Source organism: Chiloscyllium punctatum, chromosome 20, assembly GCF_047496795.1.
Source record: "Chiloscyllium punctatum isolate Juve2018m chromosome 20, sChiPun1.3, whole genome shotgun sequence".
In the NCBI taxonomy this organism is placed as follows: Eukaryota; Metazoa; Chordata; class Chondrichthyes; order Orectolobiformes; family Hemiscylliidae; genus Chiloscyllium; species Chiloscyllium punctatum.
In genome coordinates this window covers 8,335,914-8,355,749 of record NC_092758.1, presented here as the reverse complement: position 1 = coordinate 8,355,749, position 19,836 = coordinate 8,335,914, and the positions used below count along the sequence as shown (strand labels likewise).

The window sequence follows — 19,836 nt, the reverse complement described above, 5'->3', positions numbered from 1 at the left end:
ACACACTTAGTATTTACTTTTTAATAATAATTTCTCTAGCACTATTTCTCAACGTGTTGCAATATGTTGCAATTCCCAAATTACAGAAAGAGAATGTTCTTCCCTGTTTCAACTTCATTTCAAAGCAGCATATCAGTCTGCATTCACCTTCACTCTCTAGTTTCTTCATTAGCAAAGTTAGCAACTTGCATGCAGACAAACACACACACTCATCCAATTTATTTGCAATCTTCTCTTCTTTAATCCTTAATTGGATCTGCTGATTGAAATATAAAGAAAACAAAATAATTTTGTACTGCTATTAAGTGGTTTAGAAATCTGCGTATTCTTTGACTTAAAAGGTTGTAGACAATGGAACAATTGATCAAGATCATAGATGTGAGTTAAATAACTATCAGGGACATAGGGCTAAGGTGGCTAAATAAAATTCCGTTTGTGAGTTGTAGTACTCTACTAGTCTGGCGGATCCAGTTCTAAAGGGTTAATGGACTTTTCCTGTCTGCATGGTCATAAACATTGAACTTGATGTTGACGTCAATCAAAAGTGAAAAAACATCAATGAAAATGCATAGAAACTCAGCTTTGCAGATCAAGAATTGATGAGTGCTATCCAGTGTGAACGTGCTTTTATTGTGACCAAAATAATGTAACTTTGCCCTTCATTATTTTTGAACTGAGAACAAAGCATCAAAATTCAAATCAAGGAAATGCCAAAATTTGGAGACGTTTATGATGATTATGGAGAAAACGATTAAAACATACAATGCAGCTGTTTATGTTGAGTACCTATATGAATTGTGCACCACTAAATAGTTCATTCATAGACCAGTGCAGCTTTAAGATTAGAAAGGCACAATTAATGGCAGGAACTCCTTTTCTCGCTGTCGACCAATAAAGAGCTCGGATGCAGTGGGAGATCCATTGCCCCTCCTCAAGATAAAAAGAGAGCTGACTGAAAGATAATTGTCGTTTACATCAAGTTACATTATGGAGCGATGGTCGGAGTGAGAAAACGATTATTTGTAAATTTGACTTATAGATTCATTTATAAACGGATTTCGCAGCGAAGCCAGTGCCTGTCCTGAAATATATTTGAGAATTTCCACAACAACCCGGCGCGGGCACAATGGCGAACCTACAAAACAACAACGCCTTTATAATTAAGATGTTGACTCTTATTCTCCTGCTTTGTACAATTAATCTAGTTTTTGGAGAGATTCGGTATTCTATTCTAGAGGAATTGGAATATGGTACCTTTGTTGGGAATATCGCTGAAGATTTAGGACTAAACGTTCGGCAACTGTCAGCTCGAAAATGTCGTCTTGCATCAGTAGACGGAAGACAGCATTTGGAGGTAAATCTGGAGAACGGCGTTTTGTTTGTTTACGAAAGAATGGACAGAGAACAGTTGTGTGCACAAATCACTAGGTGTATCCTAAATTTCCAAATAATAGTAGAAAATCCTCTGGAAATGTACCGCGGTGAAGTCGAGATTGTTGATATTAATGATAATTCGCCCAGTTTCCCGGAGAGTGCCATTCTCTTACAAATAGCGGAAAACATTGCGCCAGGCTCACGTTTTCCACTAGAGAGCGCGCTCGACCCAGACGTGGGGACAAACGCAGTCACCGCGTACAAACTCAGTCCGAATGAACACTTCAGATTAAATGTGCAAACAAGGGAGGACAATACTAAACTTGCAGAGCTACTGTTAGAGAAGCCCTTGGACCGAGAACAGCAGTCGTCCTTTGAGCTGGTATTAGCAGCCTTTGATGGTGGGACCCCTCCAAGATCTGGGACCATTCAAATCAACGTTAATTTGCTTGACATCAATGATAACGCGCCTGCATTCGACCAGGAAGTGTACAGGGCGAGCTTAGTGGAAAACACATCTCCAGGTACCTTCGTGATCAAGATCAACGCTGTCGATCCAGACCAAGGCACCAATGCAGAGTTAAAATACTCTTTCATTAACCTTGTCTCTCGCAGAGTGCGCGAACTATTCAGTTTGGACCCAGATACTGGAGAGGTAAGAGTTCAAGAGCCTTTGGATTTTGAAGAAGCGAGCAGTTACGAACTCGCTGTTCAAGCCATGGATAATGGTTCACCAGCAATCGCAGGCCATTCTAAAGTGTTGATCAAACTTGTTGATATGAATGATAACGCCCCTAAGATAAAGCTGGCTTCACTGTCGAGTAATGTCCCAGAAGATGCAGAGCTCGGGACTGTGGTAGCTTTGATCGATGTAACAGATCGCGATTCTGGAGCTAATGGTCGAATCCACTGTCAGGTTCCTAAGGAATTTCCATTTAAGCTTGTCTCCTCTTTGAACAACCATTACAAATTGATTACAAGTGGCTTGTTGGATCGTGAAACTATCACTGTATATAACATCCCTATTTTAGCGTGGGATTCAGGGTCTCCCCCATTATCGTCAAATCAAACCGTCCAGATCTCGATTTCTGATATCAATGACAATGCCCCAAGGTTTGCTCGACGTACATATACAGAGTATGTAATGGAGAACAACGTCCCGGGTGCTTCAATTTCCACGGTGACTGCATCTGATCCTGATCTGGAGCAGAATTCCTATATTTCTTATTCTTTCAAAGATATTATTCAGCAATCGCCAGTCTCCACCTATCTCAATATTAATTCATTGAACGGGACCATTTATGCGCTGCGCTCTTTCGATTACGAGAATGTCAAAAACTTCCAGGTCCAAATTCAAGCGCGTGATGCGGGAGTTCCTCCACTGAGCAGCAGCGCAACAGTCAATGTGATTATCCTGGATCAAAATGACAACGCTCCAATCATTGTTTCACCATCAGCACAGAGCGGATCAGCAGCGGAAGTGGTCGTGCCACAATCAGCGGGCCAAGGTTACTTGGTCACTAAGATAATCGCAACTGATGCCGATTCTGGTCAGAACGCACGGCTCTCCTATCAGATGGTTCGATCAACCGATCTTACTCTCTTCACCATCTCCAGTAATTCAGGAGAAATCCGAACAACGCGCAACATTTTAGACCAGGATGGCAGTACGCACAATCTTGTCATCTCGGTGAAGGATAACGGGCAGCCCCGTCTCTCCACCACGGCTACAATCGTCCTGTCCATCCTGGCCAATGTTAGTGAAAAAAGCTCGGATACAAATAATTTAATCAGTACACCTAACTACTCTTCTGACCTAAATCTTTATTTGATTGCTGCTTTCAGTTCAACTTCGCTTATATTCCTTGTAATCATTGTTTTATTGGTTGTCCTGAAATGCCATCAGGACAGGAATGATGTTCCAGGCTATTGGTCCCCTGCTTGTTGCTGCAGCCGAATGAATGCGAAGGAAACGTTTAGTCGGGCTTCGGTGCCAACAGACTCTTTAAACTACAGCGGAACTGGACAGAACATCCCTTTCCCAGAAACCTACCAATACACGGTTTGCTTGTCCCCGGAATCATCAAAGAGCGATTTTTTGTTCTTGAAACCCTGCAATCCACACATGCCTCAAGGGCAATGCTAAGTGATACAACTGTGGCGAATTCAAGGTCAATAGTTTCCTACTCTTGATAAAACATCTGATTTACTTAACTGCACTTGGAAAGCCTAGATTTCATTCCTTTTATACCTATTAATTTGCAAATGGAGGGAAAAAAAACATTTATAGCACAAATCAACAGGTACATGGTAAAGGAAAGAAAGCGTTACAATATAAAATGTTCCAGTTGGAATTGTAGTGCATAGTTTTCCTAACACTCATTATGAAACAGCCCCTGTGCTAAGTTGATAAACCAGTACTCTGAATACTTTGCGGGGTGGTATATTATTATCCATTTCTATTTGGAAATAATTATCTGGATGTCTTTTCTTTCTTGATATTAAGCTAACCCACAGAAGGTTTTCTTTTGTGGGTTAGCAGATATAGGCAGATTAGTGCAGTTTCATGTTCCTTCATTGTTAACATGGCTTCCCTTTGCCTGGTATAGCGTTATAACTAGATGCAAAAGCGTATTATAAACTATTCAAAATAGACTCTCTTAATGTAAGATAGTGATAGGAACTTATGTTCTTAGATTTGCATTTTCCTTTATCTCAAGTGTTAAATCTAGACGCATGAAGTTCATTACATAGCTACAGACCATTCAGTCCATAGGTCCATCCTGATTCCATTGCTTCACAACAGTTTTTAGATTAGATTAGATTACTTACAGTGTGGAAACAGGCCCTTCGGCCCAACAAGTCCACACCGCCCCGCCGAAGCGTAACCCACCCATACCCCTACATCTACATCTACCCCTTACCTAACACTACGGGCAATTTAGCATGGCCAATTCACCTGGCCTGCACATCGTTGGAGTGTGCCATTTCCATATAACACTCTCATCATGTCATTCTAGCCTTTTCTCACCCATATGCTTATTTAACTTCTTAAATGCATCATATTATTTCTCTCAATTCGAATGAAAAGGACCCTCACATTTCAAACTTTCTGTCGAGGAAATAAATTGTTTCCTCAAAGGAGTTTTCAGTGACTACCTTATATTGATGCAATCTAGTTTTGCCCTCCTACAGACGTGGAAACGTTTACTCTCTCTACTCAACTCTAATGAAGCTATTTGTTGTCTTAATGTCTTCTGTGATGTCACCTCTCAATTGTCTCTTTTTAGAACAGTAAAGAGTTCGTGTATTTTTTATTTTTCCTATGTATGTATTATCTGTGTTTGGGAATAATGTTTGTGAATCTTCATTTAGACTTCACCAATGCCTCTCTATGCTTTTGATTTTAGTGACGTGATCCAGACACAGTAGTCTAGGTCTGGCTTGCAACTGCCCCGGAGAAGATTATCACCACTTCTTTGTTGTTCCAATACTAGCCTCAGCCAATGAGCATCCGCGTGTTTCTTGGTATGGGCTTTTAATGCATATTGATACATGTCGTGATTTTAATATCAGTACCCCAATTCCCTTGTCAAACAATTCCCAGGTCAATATCATTGCTTTAAATTGTGAGCAAATGTGGTCTCATCAACGATACATTTGATCATATCCCACCTTTTTTTTTCAAGTCTGAGCAGCTACACTAGCAACACAGAAGTGGTGATATTCTCTCTCCATCTATGATCTTATTCACAGCTATTACATTTATCACTTGTCAGTATTAACAGTTACTATTATTCCATTGCTGAAGTCAATGGAGTTGGTCAAGCATAGAAATGATTCTTACTACCCTATTATTGCTTCCAGATGGCTGCCTGTTAGAAACGCGAGTACATATTGCTTTATATTTCCTGCCAGTCATATTAGAGTAACAGCATGTAGTTTCCCACATTTGTCCTAGCTCCCTTTATAAACCGATGAATGTCATTAACTTTACTCAAATGTTGGCACTTTCTTTGCTTTCCTAATCAATTTTTTAATATACTTAAGAGTACTTTAGCTATCTAGACAAACTTAGCAATGCTCAATGGCAATCCATTCACATAATGGAACTCCCTCATTTCGTTTATCAATGGGCCCTTGAAGACAGAAACAGGGGAACATATTACGGGGAACAAAGAAATGGCAGAAGAATTGAATTGTTACTTCAGATCTGTGTCCACTGGAGAAGACATAAGCAATCGCCCTGAGGTAACAGTGGCTGAAGAGCCTGCACTTAAGGAAATTTATATTTGCCAGGAATTGGTGTTGGAGAGACTGTTAGATCTGAAGGTTGATAAGTCCCCAGGGCCTGATGGTCGACATCCCAGGGTCCTGAAGGATATGGCTCTAGAAATCTTGGATGTTTTGGTGATTATTTTCCAAAGTTTGATAGATTTGGGATCAGTTCCTGCGGATTGGGGGTGGCTAATGTTGTACCACTTTTTAAGAAAGGTGGGAGAGCGAAAGCAGGAAATTATAGACCAGTTAGTCTGACATCAGTAGTGGGAAAGATGCTGGAGTCTATTATAAAGAATGAAATTATGACACATCTGGATAGTAGTAACAGGATAGGTCAGAGTCAGCATGGATTTATGAAGGGAAATCATGCTTGACTAATCTTCTCGAATTTTTTGAGGATGTAACTCTGAAGATGGACGAGGGAGATCCAGTAGATGTAGTGTACCTGGACTTTCATAAAGCTTTTGATAAAGTCCCACATAGGAGGTTAGTGACCTACATTAGGACGCATGGTATTGGGGGCAAAGTACTAACTTGGATTGAAAGTTGGTTGGCTGACAGGAGTAGTGATAAACAGCTCCATTTCGGTATGGCAGGCAGAGACTAGTGGAGTACCGCAGGGATCAATGCTGGGACTGCAGCTTTTTACAATATATGTTAATGATATAGAAGATGGTATTAGTAATAACATTAGCAAATTTGCTGATGATACTAAGCTGGGTGGCAGGGTGAAATGTGAGGAGGATGTTAGGAGATTACAAGGTGACCTGGACAGGTTAGGTGAGTGGTCAGATGCATGGCAGATGCAGTTTAATGTGGATAAATGTATGGTTATTCACTTTGTGGAAAGAACAGGAAGGCAGATTATTACCTAAATGGAATCAGTTTAGGTAAAGGGGCAGTACAAAGAGATCTGGGTGTTCTTGTACACCAGTCAATGATGGTAAGCATGCAGGTACAGCAGGTAGTGAAGAAGGCTAATGGTATGCTGGCCTTCATAACAAGAGGGATTGAGTATAGAAGCAAAGAGGTTCTTCTGCAGCTGTACAGGGCCCTGGTGAGACCACACCTTGAGTACTGTGTGCAGTTCTGGTCTCCAAATTTGAGGAAAGACATTCTGGCTATTGAAGGAGTGCAGCATTGGTTCACAGGTCAATTCCTGGAATGGCGGGACTACCTTATGCTGAAAGACTGGAGCGACTGGGCTTCTATACCCTTGAGTTTAGAAGACTGAGAGGGGATCTGATTGAGACATATAAGATTATTAAAGGATTGGACACTCTGGAGGCAGGAAACATGTTTCCGTTGATCGGCGAGTGCTGAACCAGAGGACACAGCTTAAAAATACGGGGTAGACCATTTAGGACAGAGATGAGGAGAAACTTCTTCACCCAGAGAGTGGTGGCTGTGTGGAATGCTCTGCCCCAGAGAGCAGTGGAGGCCCAGTCTCTGGCTTCATTTAAGCAAGAGTTGGATAGATCTCTCAAGGATAGTGGAATCAAAGGTTATGGAGATAAGGCAGGAAAAGGATACTGATTGATTAAGGACGATCAGCATGATCATATTGAATGGTGGTGCAGGCAGGAAGGGAAAAATGGCCTACTCCTGCACCTATTGTCTATTGTATGTTATATATTCATTGAATCCCTACAGTGTGGAAACAGGCCATTTGGCCCAACAGGTCCACATCGACCCTTGAAACAGTAACCCAACCAGACCCATTCCCTCACCCTATTACTCTACATATTCTCCTGACTAATGCACCTAAATTACGCATCCCTGAACACTTTTTGGGCAATTTAGCACTGCCAAACCACCTAACCTGCACATCTTTGAATTGTGGGAGGAAACCCACGCAGACCCGGGCAGAATGTATAAACTACACAGACAGTCGCCCAAGACGGGAATGGAACCTGGTTTCTTGGCGCTGTGAGACAGCAGTACTAACAACTGAGCCACCGTGCCACGCAATATGTCGTTTTAAAAATCTATCACTCATTTCATAGCACGATGTTAATCTCTCTAGTGACTGACAACAGAGAAGTAGCAACTAAATATTTCTACTTCTATCTACTGTTGGTTTGTACACAACGACATTCACGTGATGCAGACATCTCTGGCAAGACTAGTATTTATTACCCACCCCGAATTGCAGGTCTATGGCTAGTTGGGTCATTTCAGAGTCAACTGCATTGCTATGGATCTGGAGTCACGCATAGGAATGAAGGATGAAAAGGGCGGTTTACATTGCAAAGCAACAATAGGAAGTCAAATGGTTCTTAAATGATCAGCATAGATTTCTGGCTACCATTACCGATGCTAACACGTTATACACACAGACACGCACACACACACACAATCTGTCAGAATATCCAGATAGAAATAAGACACAAGTAATTTTGGTCTGAAATTGTTGATCTCAGTGTTGAGTCCAGTCGACTGTAAAGTGCCTAACTGAAAGGTGAGGTGTTGTGTCCGAAGCTACACTAAGCCGTCGTGGAATAGAGCGATAAGTTTAGGAAGTAGTTGTCAGTCTGAGAGCAAATGACAGGCCACCAGAAACCCAGTATGATGGAATGGATGCATTGATACCCAAAAGTTATCCAATCTGCATTTTTTCGTGCAATTTAGAGAAAATGGCATTGTGAACATTGGATTTAAACAAAATGCACATAAATCACTGATGTCACTGGAAACAATATGCTTGACACCTTGGAGAGTGAGAGGTAGAGGAGGTGAAAATACATTTGTGAGATCTCTTGCATGTTACATGTAAAGATTATCGGAAGAGGGTTGGGTGTTGCAGTTGACTGAGGAGAGCACCAGTACAGCGCAGAGGAAGGGTCCGTTTGCAACTTGAAAGGAGAAGGTGGATGGGAGTGTGTACTTGGTTGTGGCATCAGGCTGAGGTGGAAATAATGGGAAACTATTAACTGAAAATGGAAACTAGGTGGGATGTAAGACGAAGACATTGGAAACCCCATTATGGTCTGGGGGAGAGGGAAGAACAGAAGTGCAGGAAATGCGGCAAACATGGTCGAAATCCCTCTCAAACATGGTTATAGATGCTGTGGAATCATTACAATTTGATGAAACAAATCTCAGAAGCACCTGTTCTGCAAAGTTGCAACATTAGAATATCTTATCCCGTCAAAATTAGCTTTTGCCTAATCTGTTACTTCAGGCTTTACCTGACTTATTCATTTTTCACAGTCACTACTTAAACATTATTATGTTAAAGATTACTGTTGCTTTTACTATTTTCTTACCTCAACTGTTCTGATTATTTCTTGATCCAGCAATTCACTCATTCCAGCTGTGATTCCTGTGTACTGATTAAAAAATAGCCTGAGCAATCGCTTTCCATCTAACATCTTGTCTATTTATTTAACTGCAATCCCTTATAGTCATAAAGCCATAGAGCTCCACAGCAACTCAATGGGCCTGTGTTCGATCGAGTCTCTGCTGGTCAAAAATAACCTCTTAAGTATCCCAATCCCATTTTCCAGTACTTGGTCAAGATTCTTGTATGCCTTGGCATCACAAGTGTACGTCTGAAACCTGCCTAATTGTAATGAGGGTTTCTGCGTTTACCACCCTTACAGGCAATGAGATCGAAATTCTAACCACTTTCTGGGTGAAAAATATTTTCCTCTTATCTTCTCTAAACCGCTTGCCTCTTAAGTTAAATCTATTACCCCAAGCTGTCATAAATATCATTTCATGATTTTTTTTCTCATTTCATAAGTTGCTGATGTATTTCTTCCTCCACTACGAGGCATATGGTTTTAACAAGGCACTAAAAAAACTATCTTTGGCTGTAAACATGCTACTTGGTTAATAATAATACAAAAATTATTGGGATTTCTGAAATGAATTAACGATACCTCTTTCAGGGTTTCGTTGAAAAGATCGATTTTATAAACTGCTATAAAGCTTGTTCAAACAGTGTCATGGTTTATAAACTGTTCACATTCACTAATAATACTGAAGTGAGAGTATGTTGTCAATGCTAATAGGCGATGCTTCTGCATTTTTGCTGCCGACCTTAACTTTTCATGGTGTATTTTTGCTTTTGGTTCCTATTTGAATTGTATTGTCGAGGATAGTTTGCTTTCTATAACTTACCTATAACTGTTCATTAATATGCTAAACATTTTGTGATTACAGTTATGAACACACTTTTTGATAACGCATGATAACGTATTATGGCTGTCCTGTAAAGATAAATCAGATTCCACGAAGTTGACTCAACTTTTTGAACTGAGTTTTAGCATTGCATTAGAATTTTCTTCCATGGGATACCAAAAGTAATCGTAACAACATTGAAGGGTATCTCAACTTCCTCCTGTTCACGATCAAATTGAGACATTTAGCCAGAATAATGTTACCAGCAATACACAGTGGGAACTAAAAGATAATCACAGGAATTCAACAGCTACGCGCATGAGCGTAGAATATGGGTTTAATGTCGATTATATATTTAAGGGATGAAGTTAGACAGCATTCTCGAAACGAAAAGGAAACCACCGTTGGTGGACTGTCAATAGTTGAAGATCAGATACAAATCTGATCGCACTTAGAATACAATTAAGAGTTGCAACAGAAAAACTGTTCCATTGGTATTCAAACGGAATAATTAATGGTCAGGGGTCTCAGATATTGAGACTATTCGCATTTACAAGCACTGGCAACAACTATGAGGGAAATGGTACAAAACAAATTGAGCAGCGGAATGCATATTAAGGTTGCACACCATTAAATGACTTATTCCAATCGTCAAAATTCCAGGTACTGCTCAGCTTTAAGAATTTCTGGTGACATGTTTCACAAGGACGCGTCGAGTCGCTGCCCACCAATAGGAATTTCAAATAAATGAGAGATCCATTGCTCCTCCCCCGTCAGGGAGCGAGAGCAGAACCACTGAGAATAGGTGCCTACGCTTCGACTGTGCGGCAATTTAACTAAGCACAGAGGAAAATACTTGGTGAAATTAAGAATTCGAAGTGTCGGAAGGAATATTGAAGGCTCTGACTGGTGACGCTAACCGAATGTAGCCTGGGATCTGTGATTCTGCTAAATAATCCAGTCCGGTAACAATGGCGTATTCACAAAGCAACAACGCCTTGAAATTCACGGTGATATTTTTTATTTTCCTCGTCTGTGCACTGGATGTGGTTTCTGGGCAGATTCGCTATTCGGTTTCCGAAGAAGAGGAGCAGCGCTCTATCATTGGTAATATTGCTGAAGATTTGGGAATGGATACTGGAACATTTTTAGTTCGGAAAGGTCGTTTGGTCTCTGACTACACAAAGCGCTATTTAGAAATAAATTTGCAAAATGGGATGTTATTTGTTAATGAGAGAATGGATAGAGACCAACTTTGTGGACCAATTCCCACTTGTATTATTTCTTTCCAAATTGTTTTTGAAAATTCTCCCGAAATGTACCGCGGTGAAGTGGAGATTGTTGATATTAACGATAATGCTCCCAGTTTTCCGGAGAGTACCATTCACTTACAGATGGCCGAAAGCATTGCAGTAGGCTCGCGATTTCCACTAGAGAGCGCCCTGGATCCAGACGTGGGGATAAACTCAGTCACGACTTACAGCCTCAGCCCAAATGCACACTTCAGTTTACAAGTGGAGACTGCAGAAGACGGTGCCATAACTATCGAGTTGCTTCTGGAGAAACAGTTGGACCGCGAAAGTCAAGCATCTCTTCAGCTGTTGCTGACAGCCACCGACGGGGCGAGTCCTCCCAGATCGGGGACTGCTCAGATTCTCGTTACAGTGTTGGACAGCAACGATAACGCGCCTGTATTCGATCGTAAAGTCTATAAGGCCAACCTAGTAGAAAATTCTCCCAGGGGAACCTTAATAGTTACAGTCCATGCCACTGATCCAGACGAAGGTTCGAATGCTGAGGTAACCTATACTTTCAGTAACCGTGTTTCACAGAAAATGCATGAATTGTTCTATTTGGATCCGCGAACAGGAGACATTACTGTTCAAGGAATGCCTGATTTTGAAGAAGCAGGTAGTTATTCGCTTGATATTCAAGCTGTAGACCATGGTTCGCCAGAAATTGCAGGGCATTCTAAAGTCTTAATTAAAGTAACTGACGTGAATGATAACGCCCCTGAGGTAAAAGTGACCGTAGTATCTAACATGGTGCCAGAAGATGCAGCACAAGGGACACTGGTAGCTTTAATTAATGTAATAGATCGTGATTCTGGACAAAACGGGCAGGTCCACTGTCAGATTCCTTTGGACATTCCCTTCAAGCTTCAAACATCTTTGAGCAACAATTACAAGTTGATTACTAGCGGCTTGTTGGATCGCGAAGTTAATCCTTTGTATAATATACCTGTTACAGCATGGGACCTGGGGTCATCACCACTATCAACAAATAAAACCATCCAGATCTCTCTTTCTGACGTAAATGACAACTATCCCCGGTTTGCTCGACCCACGTACACTATATATGTGATGGAGAACAATGTTCCGGGTGCTTCAATTTCCACAGTGAATGCGTTCGATCCTGACCTGAATCAGAATTCACATATTACCTACTCCTTCACGACAAACCTTATTCAAGATTTGCCAGTGGATACGTACCTCAATATTAATTCCATGAACGGGACCATTTACGCACTGCGCTCTTTTGACTATGAACAACTGAAGAACTTCCAGGTCCAAGTTCAAGCCCGTGATGAGGGAGTTCCTCCACTGAGTAGCAGCTCAACAGTCAAAGTGATTATTCTGGATCAAAATGACAACGCTCCAGTCATTATTTCACCGTCAGCACAGAGCGGATTAGCAGCGGAAGTGATTGTGCCTCAGGCAGCGAGCCAGGGTTACTTGGTCACCAAGATAATTGCAACTGATGCTGATTCTGGTCAGAACGCACGGCTATTCTACCAAGTGCTGAAAGCCAGTTACTCCAGTTTGTTCAACGTGGGGCTTAACACTGGCGAAATCAGAACAACGCGAGGCATTTTGGAGCAAGATGCCACAACACATTCTCTGGTCATCTTGGTGAGGGATAATGGACAACCAAGCCTCTCCAGCACTGTTGCAATCATCTTTTTGATTATGGGAAATGTCACTGAAATGTTCTCCGAGGCAAGTAATTTCGTTACAAATTCTGAACATGTGTCAGATATAAATCTTTATTTAATTGTCATTTTAGGTTCAACTTCGTTTATATTTTTTGTAACCATTATTTTGTTGATTGGCATTAAATGTAAACAAGGCAGAAATAATATCGAAGACTACAACTCCCCAGGTTGCTGCTACAGACTCGATGATTCTAATGATGTTTATAACCCGACACCTGCGCTGAATGAATCTTTAAACTATACTGGGGCTGGTAAGATTGTTCGTGTCCCTGAAACGCATCATTATGCGGTTTGTTTGTCTCCGGAATCAGCAAAGAGTGATTTTCTGTTTTTGAAACCCTACACTCCGCCCATATCTCAGGACTAGTGCCAGATTCCGCCAGAAAAATGAGACAAGAAATTACTGTCAATCTTTGTTAAATCCACATATGTATCAGTTCTGGTTGAAATTTTAAAGCTTTTCCACATCAAAGATTTCTTTTGTGGAAAACAAGGTCGTTCCTATTCTGTAACTATCGATATTATTAGTCAAAGAAACAGTGGAGAATAAAAACACTTATGATACTGCGACGCGTCTCAGACTGATATCTACGAACCGAGAATGGAGCTATTAACAGTTAACAGACAAATGATAAATGATATCACCTTCAAAAGTCAGTTTACTGATGGTCAGCTGGACAGGTGACCTCAGGCCACTGATACGTGAATGCACGTAGATAATATTTCATTATTGTTTTGTCATGAGTAAGTTGAACGACCTGATACACTTATAATATTGATAATAGCCTTATCTGAACATTTAATTATTCATGGAAGGTGTAGTAGATTTCTCTGGCGTCTTCTACATTGATAATCTTTCGGTGCAGCTTGGCAATGGCACGAAATTTGAGAAAAAAAAAACTGTTGCTAATGTATGACGTATTAGTGTAATAAAGTATAATATCTTTGACATTAAGTATATCATAGTCTGAGGGGCGAGAAATATTTTTCGGTCAACATAGGCCACGCTATTTGTTTTGCTTTGCTCAATTGTTTTGTGTACTCACAGAGAATTATATCGTTTACACAGAAAGTGGAGCACGTAAACAGGTACTGTGGTCCAGTTGGCCAATGTAGGCGTTTACGTTCTCCATAAGACTCAGCTAGGTATCAAAACCAACTGGCATATTATTTTCTAAACATTTCCGGGAGGCTGTTCTGCTTAGCGCTGACATTAAGCTGATCGTAAACCGGGGGTATAAGGTCAAATGTCAGCAAAACCAAGGATAATTAATCACGTTAACACATCAAATTAATGAAATCAAAAACCACCATCATGCTGAATTATTGTATTAGAACAAAGTTGTAAGTTTCCGTCCGGCTGTCCAACCTAGGATCTGTTGTTCAATAAATTTAAAGGGTTACACATGCATAGAACAAAGAATAGAAAAATACAGCGCAGTACAGGCCCTTTGGACCTCGATGTTCCACCTAACCTACACTAGCCCACTATCCTCCATAGGCCTATCCAATGCCCGTTTAAATGCCCATAACGAGGGAGAGTCCACCACTGCGACTGGCAGGGCATTCCATGAACTCACGACTCTGAGTAAAGAATCTACCCCTAACATCTGTCCTATACCTACCACCCCTTAATTTAAAGCTATACCCCCTCGTAATAGCTGACTCCATACGTGGAAAAAGGTTCTCAAGGTCAACCCTATCTAAACCCCTAAACATCTTGTATAAATCGATCAAGTCACCCCTAACCCTTCTTTTCTCCAATGAAAACAGCCCCAAGTACCTCAGCCTTTCCTCATATGATCTTCCTACCATACCAGGCAACATCCTGGTCAACCTCCTCTGCACCCGTTCCAGTGCCTACACATTCTTCCTATGGTATGGCGACCAACACTGCACACAATACTCCAGATGCGGCCTCACCAGAGTCTTATACAACTGCAACATGACCTCAGGACTCCGGAACTCAATTCCTCCACCAATAAAAGCCAGTTCGCCATATGCCTTCTTCACCGCACAATTTACCTGGGTGGCAACTTTCAGAGATCTGTGTACATGGACACGAAGATTCCTTTGTTCATCCACACTACCAAGTATCCGACCATTAGCCCAGTACCCCATCTTTTTGTTACTCATACCAAAGTGAATCACTTCACACTTACCCATATTGACCTCCATTTGCCACCTTTCTGCCCAGCTCTGCAGCTTATCTATATCCCGCTGTCACCTAACACATCCTTCCTCACTGTCAACAACTTCACCGACTTTCGTATCATCCGCAAACTTGCTCACCCAACCTTCTAGCCCCTCCTCTAGATCATTTATAAAAATTACAAACATCAATGGTCCCAAAACAGATCCTTATGGAACATCGCTAGTAACCGCACTCCAATATGAAGCTTTACTATCAACTACTACCCTTTGTCTCCTTCCAGCCAGCCTATTCCTAATCCAAACCTCCAACTCACCCTCAATGCCATACCTCCGTATTTTTTGCAGTAGCCTACCATGGGAAACCTTATCAAACGCCTTACTAAAATCCATATACACCACATCTACCGCTTTTCCCTCATCCACCTCCTTAGTCACCTTCTCAAAGAATTCAATAAGGTTTGTGAGGCACGATCTGCCCTTCACAAAACCATGCTGACTATCCTTGATCACATTATTCCTATCCAGATGTTCATAAATCCTATCCCTTACAATTATCTAAGATTTTGCCCACAACAGAAGTGAGGCTCACCGGCCTATAGTTACTAGGGTTATCCCTACTCCCCTTCTTGAACAAGGGAACCACATTTGCTATCCTCCAGTCTTCTGGCACTATTCCTGTAGACAACGAGGACATAAAAATCAAGGCCAATGGCTCTGCAATCTCCTCCCTTGCTTCCCAGAGAATCCTAGGATAAATGCCATCAGGCCCAGGGGACTTATCTATTTTCACCCTTTCCAGAATTTCCAACACCTCTTCCCGACATACCTCAAAGCCATCCATTCTAATTAATTGTGACTCAGTATTCACATCAGCAACAATGTCCTGTTCCTGAGTGACTACTGACGAAAAGTATTCATTCAGTGTCTCCCCAATCTCTTCAGCCTCCACACGCAACTTCCCACTATTATCCTTGACTGGACCTATTCCTACCCTAGTCATTCATTTATTCCTGACATACCGATAGAAAGCCTTTGGGTTTTCCCTAATCCTACCAACTAAGGACTTTTTATATCCCCTCCTTGCTGTTCTTAGCTCTCTCTTCAGATCCTTCCTGGCTACCTTATAACTCTCAATCGCTCCAATTGAACCTTCACGCCTCATCTTTACATAGGCCGCTCTCTTCCCTTTAACAAGGGTTTCAAATTCCTTATTAAACCACGGCTCCCTCACACGACCCTTTCCTCTCTGCCTGACACGTACATACTTATCCAGGACACTCAATAGTTCCTCCTTGAACAAGTTCCACATATCAATTGCGCCCTTGCCTTGAAGCCTACTTTTCCAAGCCATGCATCCTAAGTCATGCCTCACCGCATCATAATTTCCCTGCCCCCAGCTATAATTCTTGCCCTGCAGTGCACACTTATCCCTCTCCATCACTGGAGTAAAAGTCACTGAATTGTGGTCATTGTCCCAAAAGTGCACACCTACCTCCAATTCTAACACCTGGTTCGTTACCCAGAACCAAATCCAGTATGGCCTCACCTCTTGTTGGCCTGTCTACATATTATGTCAGGAAACCCTCCTGCACACATTGGACAAACACCGACCCATCTAATGAACTCGAGCTATAGCTTTCCCAGTCAATATCAGGAAAGTTAAAGTGCCCCATAACAACCACCCTATTACTTTCACTCTTCTCCTGAATCATCTTCGCAATCCTTTCTTCTATGTCTCTCGGACTATTGGGAGGCCTGTAGAAAACTCCTAACAGGGTGACCTCACCTTTCCTATTCCTAACCTCAGCCCAAACTACCTCAGATGGCGAGTCTTCATCCATCGCTCTTTTCACCGCTGTAATACTATCTTTGACAAGCAATGCCACACCTCCCCCTCTTTTACCCCCACCTCTGACCCTACTAAAACATTTAAACCCTGGAACCTGCAACAGCCAATCCTGTCCCTGTTCTACCCATGTCTTCGTAATAGCCACAACATCGAAATCCCAGGTACCAACTCACGCTGCAATTTCATCTACCTTATTTTGTATTCTTCTTGCATTGAAATATACACATTTCAAGCCAATTTCCTGTTTACAGGCGCCCTCCTTTGAGATTGATGCCATGTTCCTAACCTCCCTACACTCCAGGTCCTGCACCCTAAAGCTACATTATAGGTTCCCATGCCCCTGCAGAGTTAGTTTAACCCCCCCCCCCCCCCCACCCAGAGCACTAACATACCTCCCCCCAAGGATACTGGTGCCCCTCAGGTTTAGGTGCAGACCATTCTGTTTATAGAGGTCCCACCTTCCCCAGAAAGAACCCCAGTTATCCAGATACCGGAATCCCCCCCTCCTGCATCATCCCTGTAGCCGCGCATTTAATTGTTCTCTCTCCCTATTCCTTGACTCTCTATCACGTGGCACGGGTAACAAACCAGAGACAACAACTCTGTTTGTTCTAACTCTGAGCTTCCAACCTAGTTCCCTGAAAGCCTGCCTAACATCCTCATCCCTCCTCCTACCTATCTCGTTGGTGCCAATGTGGACCACGACTTCGGGCTGCTCCCCCTCCCCCTTAAGGACCCGGAAAACACGATCAGAGACGTCACGTACCCTTGCACCTGGGAGGCGACATACCAAACGTGAGTCTCTCTTGCCCCCACAAAACCGCCTATCTGTGCCCCGAACTATCGAGTCCCCAATAACTATTGCTCTGCTCTTCTCCACCCTTCCCTTCTGAGGAACGGGGACAGGCTCCGTGCCAGAGGCCTGAACCCCATTGCTTACCCCTGGTAAGTCGTCCCCCCACAAGTATCCAAAACGGTATACTTGTTCTTGAGGGGAACGGCTGCAGGGTGTCCCTGCACTGGCTGCTTCCTCCCAGTCCCCCTCTGTCACCCATCTGTGTGCAATCTTTGGAGTTACTACTTCCCTAAAGCTCCGATCTATGACCCCGTCTGCCTCCCGAATGATCTTAAGTTCATCCAACTCCAGCTCCAGTTCCCTAACACGGTCTTGGAGGAGCTGGAGATGGGTGCACTATCTGCAAGTGTAATCAGCAGGGACGACCATGGCATCCCTCACCTCAAACATGTTGCAAGAGGAACATTGCACTGCCTTCACTGCCATCCCTCTAAAAGTAACCTTTTAAAAAAAAACAAACTAGGTCTAAAGAATAGAACAAGCAAAATGCAGCACTTACCTACTTACCACAACGGGTCTTATTATTAGGTTAGAGGAGGAGGGCGGGTGGGAAACACTACCTCTGCAGTGCCTCGGGTTCCTTTCCTGCGCGCTTTTATAGAAAAAAAACCTACCCAGGTAAGCTTGCGCTACATCGACATCCGGGTCCTGGCTGCCCCTCTGGTCGTCTTCACTTCCCCCTGCTATTCCCGCTCTTTCTGTGAAGAGAAAAAAAACACCGCTGCCCGCTACCGGTAAGTAATTTTAAAACAAACTGTCTTACCTTAGCTGTAGCCTTCCGGGTTCGTTTAAACTCAGCTGCTGCTCGCACTCAAAATCATATTGTTGGAAAATGTTGAACATATGCTATGGGTGGTCGACAAAGTAGTCCTGAGACTTGTGTCATGCAAACTTAAAAACTGATTGTAAACTTGTAGCGAGAATGTATAATGCAGAAAACAAAATGTACAGCTTCAGAGAATGACTTTTATCAAACCAAACAAGTAACACAATGTAAGTAGCTCTCAGGTTCTTACTACAAAGGATATTAGATGAATGATCCCACCCTGTGTTGTGAAGTAGGGTTACTTCAGAGGAAGGAGGGGAATGACACCTGAAATTTCACTGAGGATTTAACCTCACAGTCCACTTAATTAATAGTCAAATCGATCTGGTTGTTTTTTGATTTAAAAATAAGTTTAATAAAAATTAGTTTACAGTTCATTATAGGTTTAATTGTCTTTGTACATTTTACATCTTTTACCTAAAGCCACAACTTGCTGAATCTAGAATTAAATTTGTGTAATCTTATTTCTTACCTCCATTATTATTTTCTTGCATTTGCAGCATTTGGTTGCATATGTTGCTCATGGTTTGTGATTAATCTTAAACATAGCCAGATTCGACAAGTTACCCAGTGTCACAACAGCCCACAAGCGGCGAACACGTTCACAAAATTCCTCTTTACTCCCAAATTAAGGTAACTGGAACGGCAATGACAAAAGTATATGCCAATCACTTATACACTAACAATGGAAACAGTAGTTTATCAGGAATTACATTCTGGTGAGTGCATCAGAAAGTTAGAGTATAGCATTAATTACATTGATTGCTTTTCTTATTAATCCTTTTTTAAAACAGTTTTTTCATTCTACACCTTACTAGCACAGACAAAGTGATAATTCATAATTCCCTTATATATTTTTGCATATTAGATGTTATTATCTCAAAATATTTAATCCTTTTTTGACCACTTAACATCTAACGAACTGGCATTTGAAATGATTAATGTGATTCACCTCCAGTATATAATCGTAATGAAGATATCTGAAAATATAGCTGAGATGTGAACAGAGTTTCTGAAGTTTTCTGACATATTACACTGGTGTCGTACTTTGCAGTTGCCTTCTGGAAAAATTAGCTATGTTATTACAGATTTTAAAAAAAAAAGTGAAGTACAACACTGTGATCAAAACATAAGGTTCGATTGAAAACAAATAATTTGTCTTCTGCAACTAAATTGTGGACACTGAAAACATTTAAATCTAATCTTGAGGGACATGGATAGGGTAAATAGACAATGTCTTCTTCCTGGAGTGAGGGAGGGCAGAACTAGACGGCATAGGTTTAGGGTGAGAGTGAAAAGATTTTAAGGGAGCTAAGGGCCAACTTTTTCACTTAGATGATCACGCGTGTACTGAATGAGATGCCAAAGGAAGT

General features: G+C 41.8%; 2 protein-coding genes across 2 annotated transcripts; both read left to right on the top strand.

Moving 5' to 3' along the window:
- The first annotated feature begins 982 nt into the window (after positions 1–982).
- Positions 983–9,899, top strand: LOC140491856 (protocadherin alpha-C2-like). The gene has a single exon (XM_072590269.1). The coding sequence runs from the start codon at positions 1,127–1,129 to the stop codon at positions 3,518–3,520; it is 2,394 nt and encodes a 797-aa protein (XP_072446370.1). The 5' UTR covers positions 983–1,126; the 3' UTR covers positions 3,521–9,899.
- Positions 9,900–9,997: 98 nt separating this feature from the next.
- On the top strand, positions 9,998–13,713 carry LOC140491857 (protocadherin gamma-C5-like). Its single transcript, XM_072590270.1, has one exon. The coding sequence runs from the start codon at positions 10,755–10,757 to the stop codon at positions 13,143–13,145; it is 2,391 nt and encodes a 796-aa protein (XP_072446371.1). The 5' UTR covers positions 9,998–10,754; the 3' UTR covers positions 13,146–13,713.
- The last annotated feature ends 6,123 nt before the right edge of the window (positions 13,714–19,836 follow it).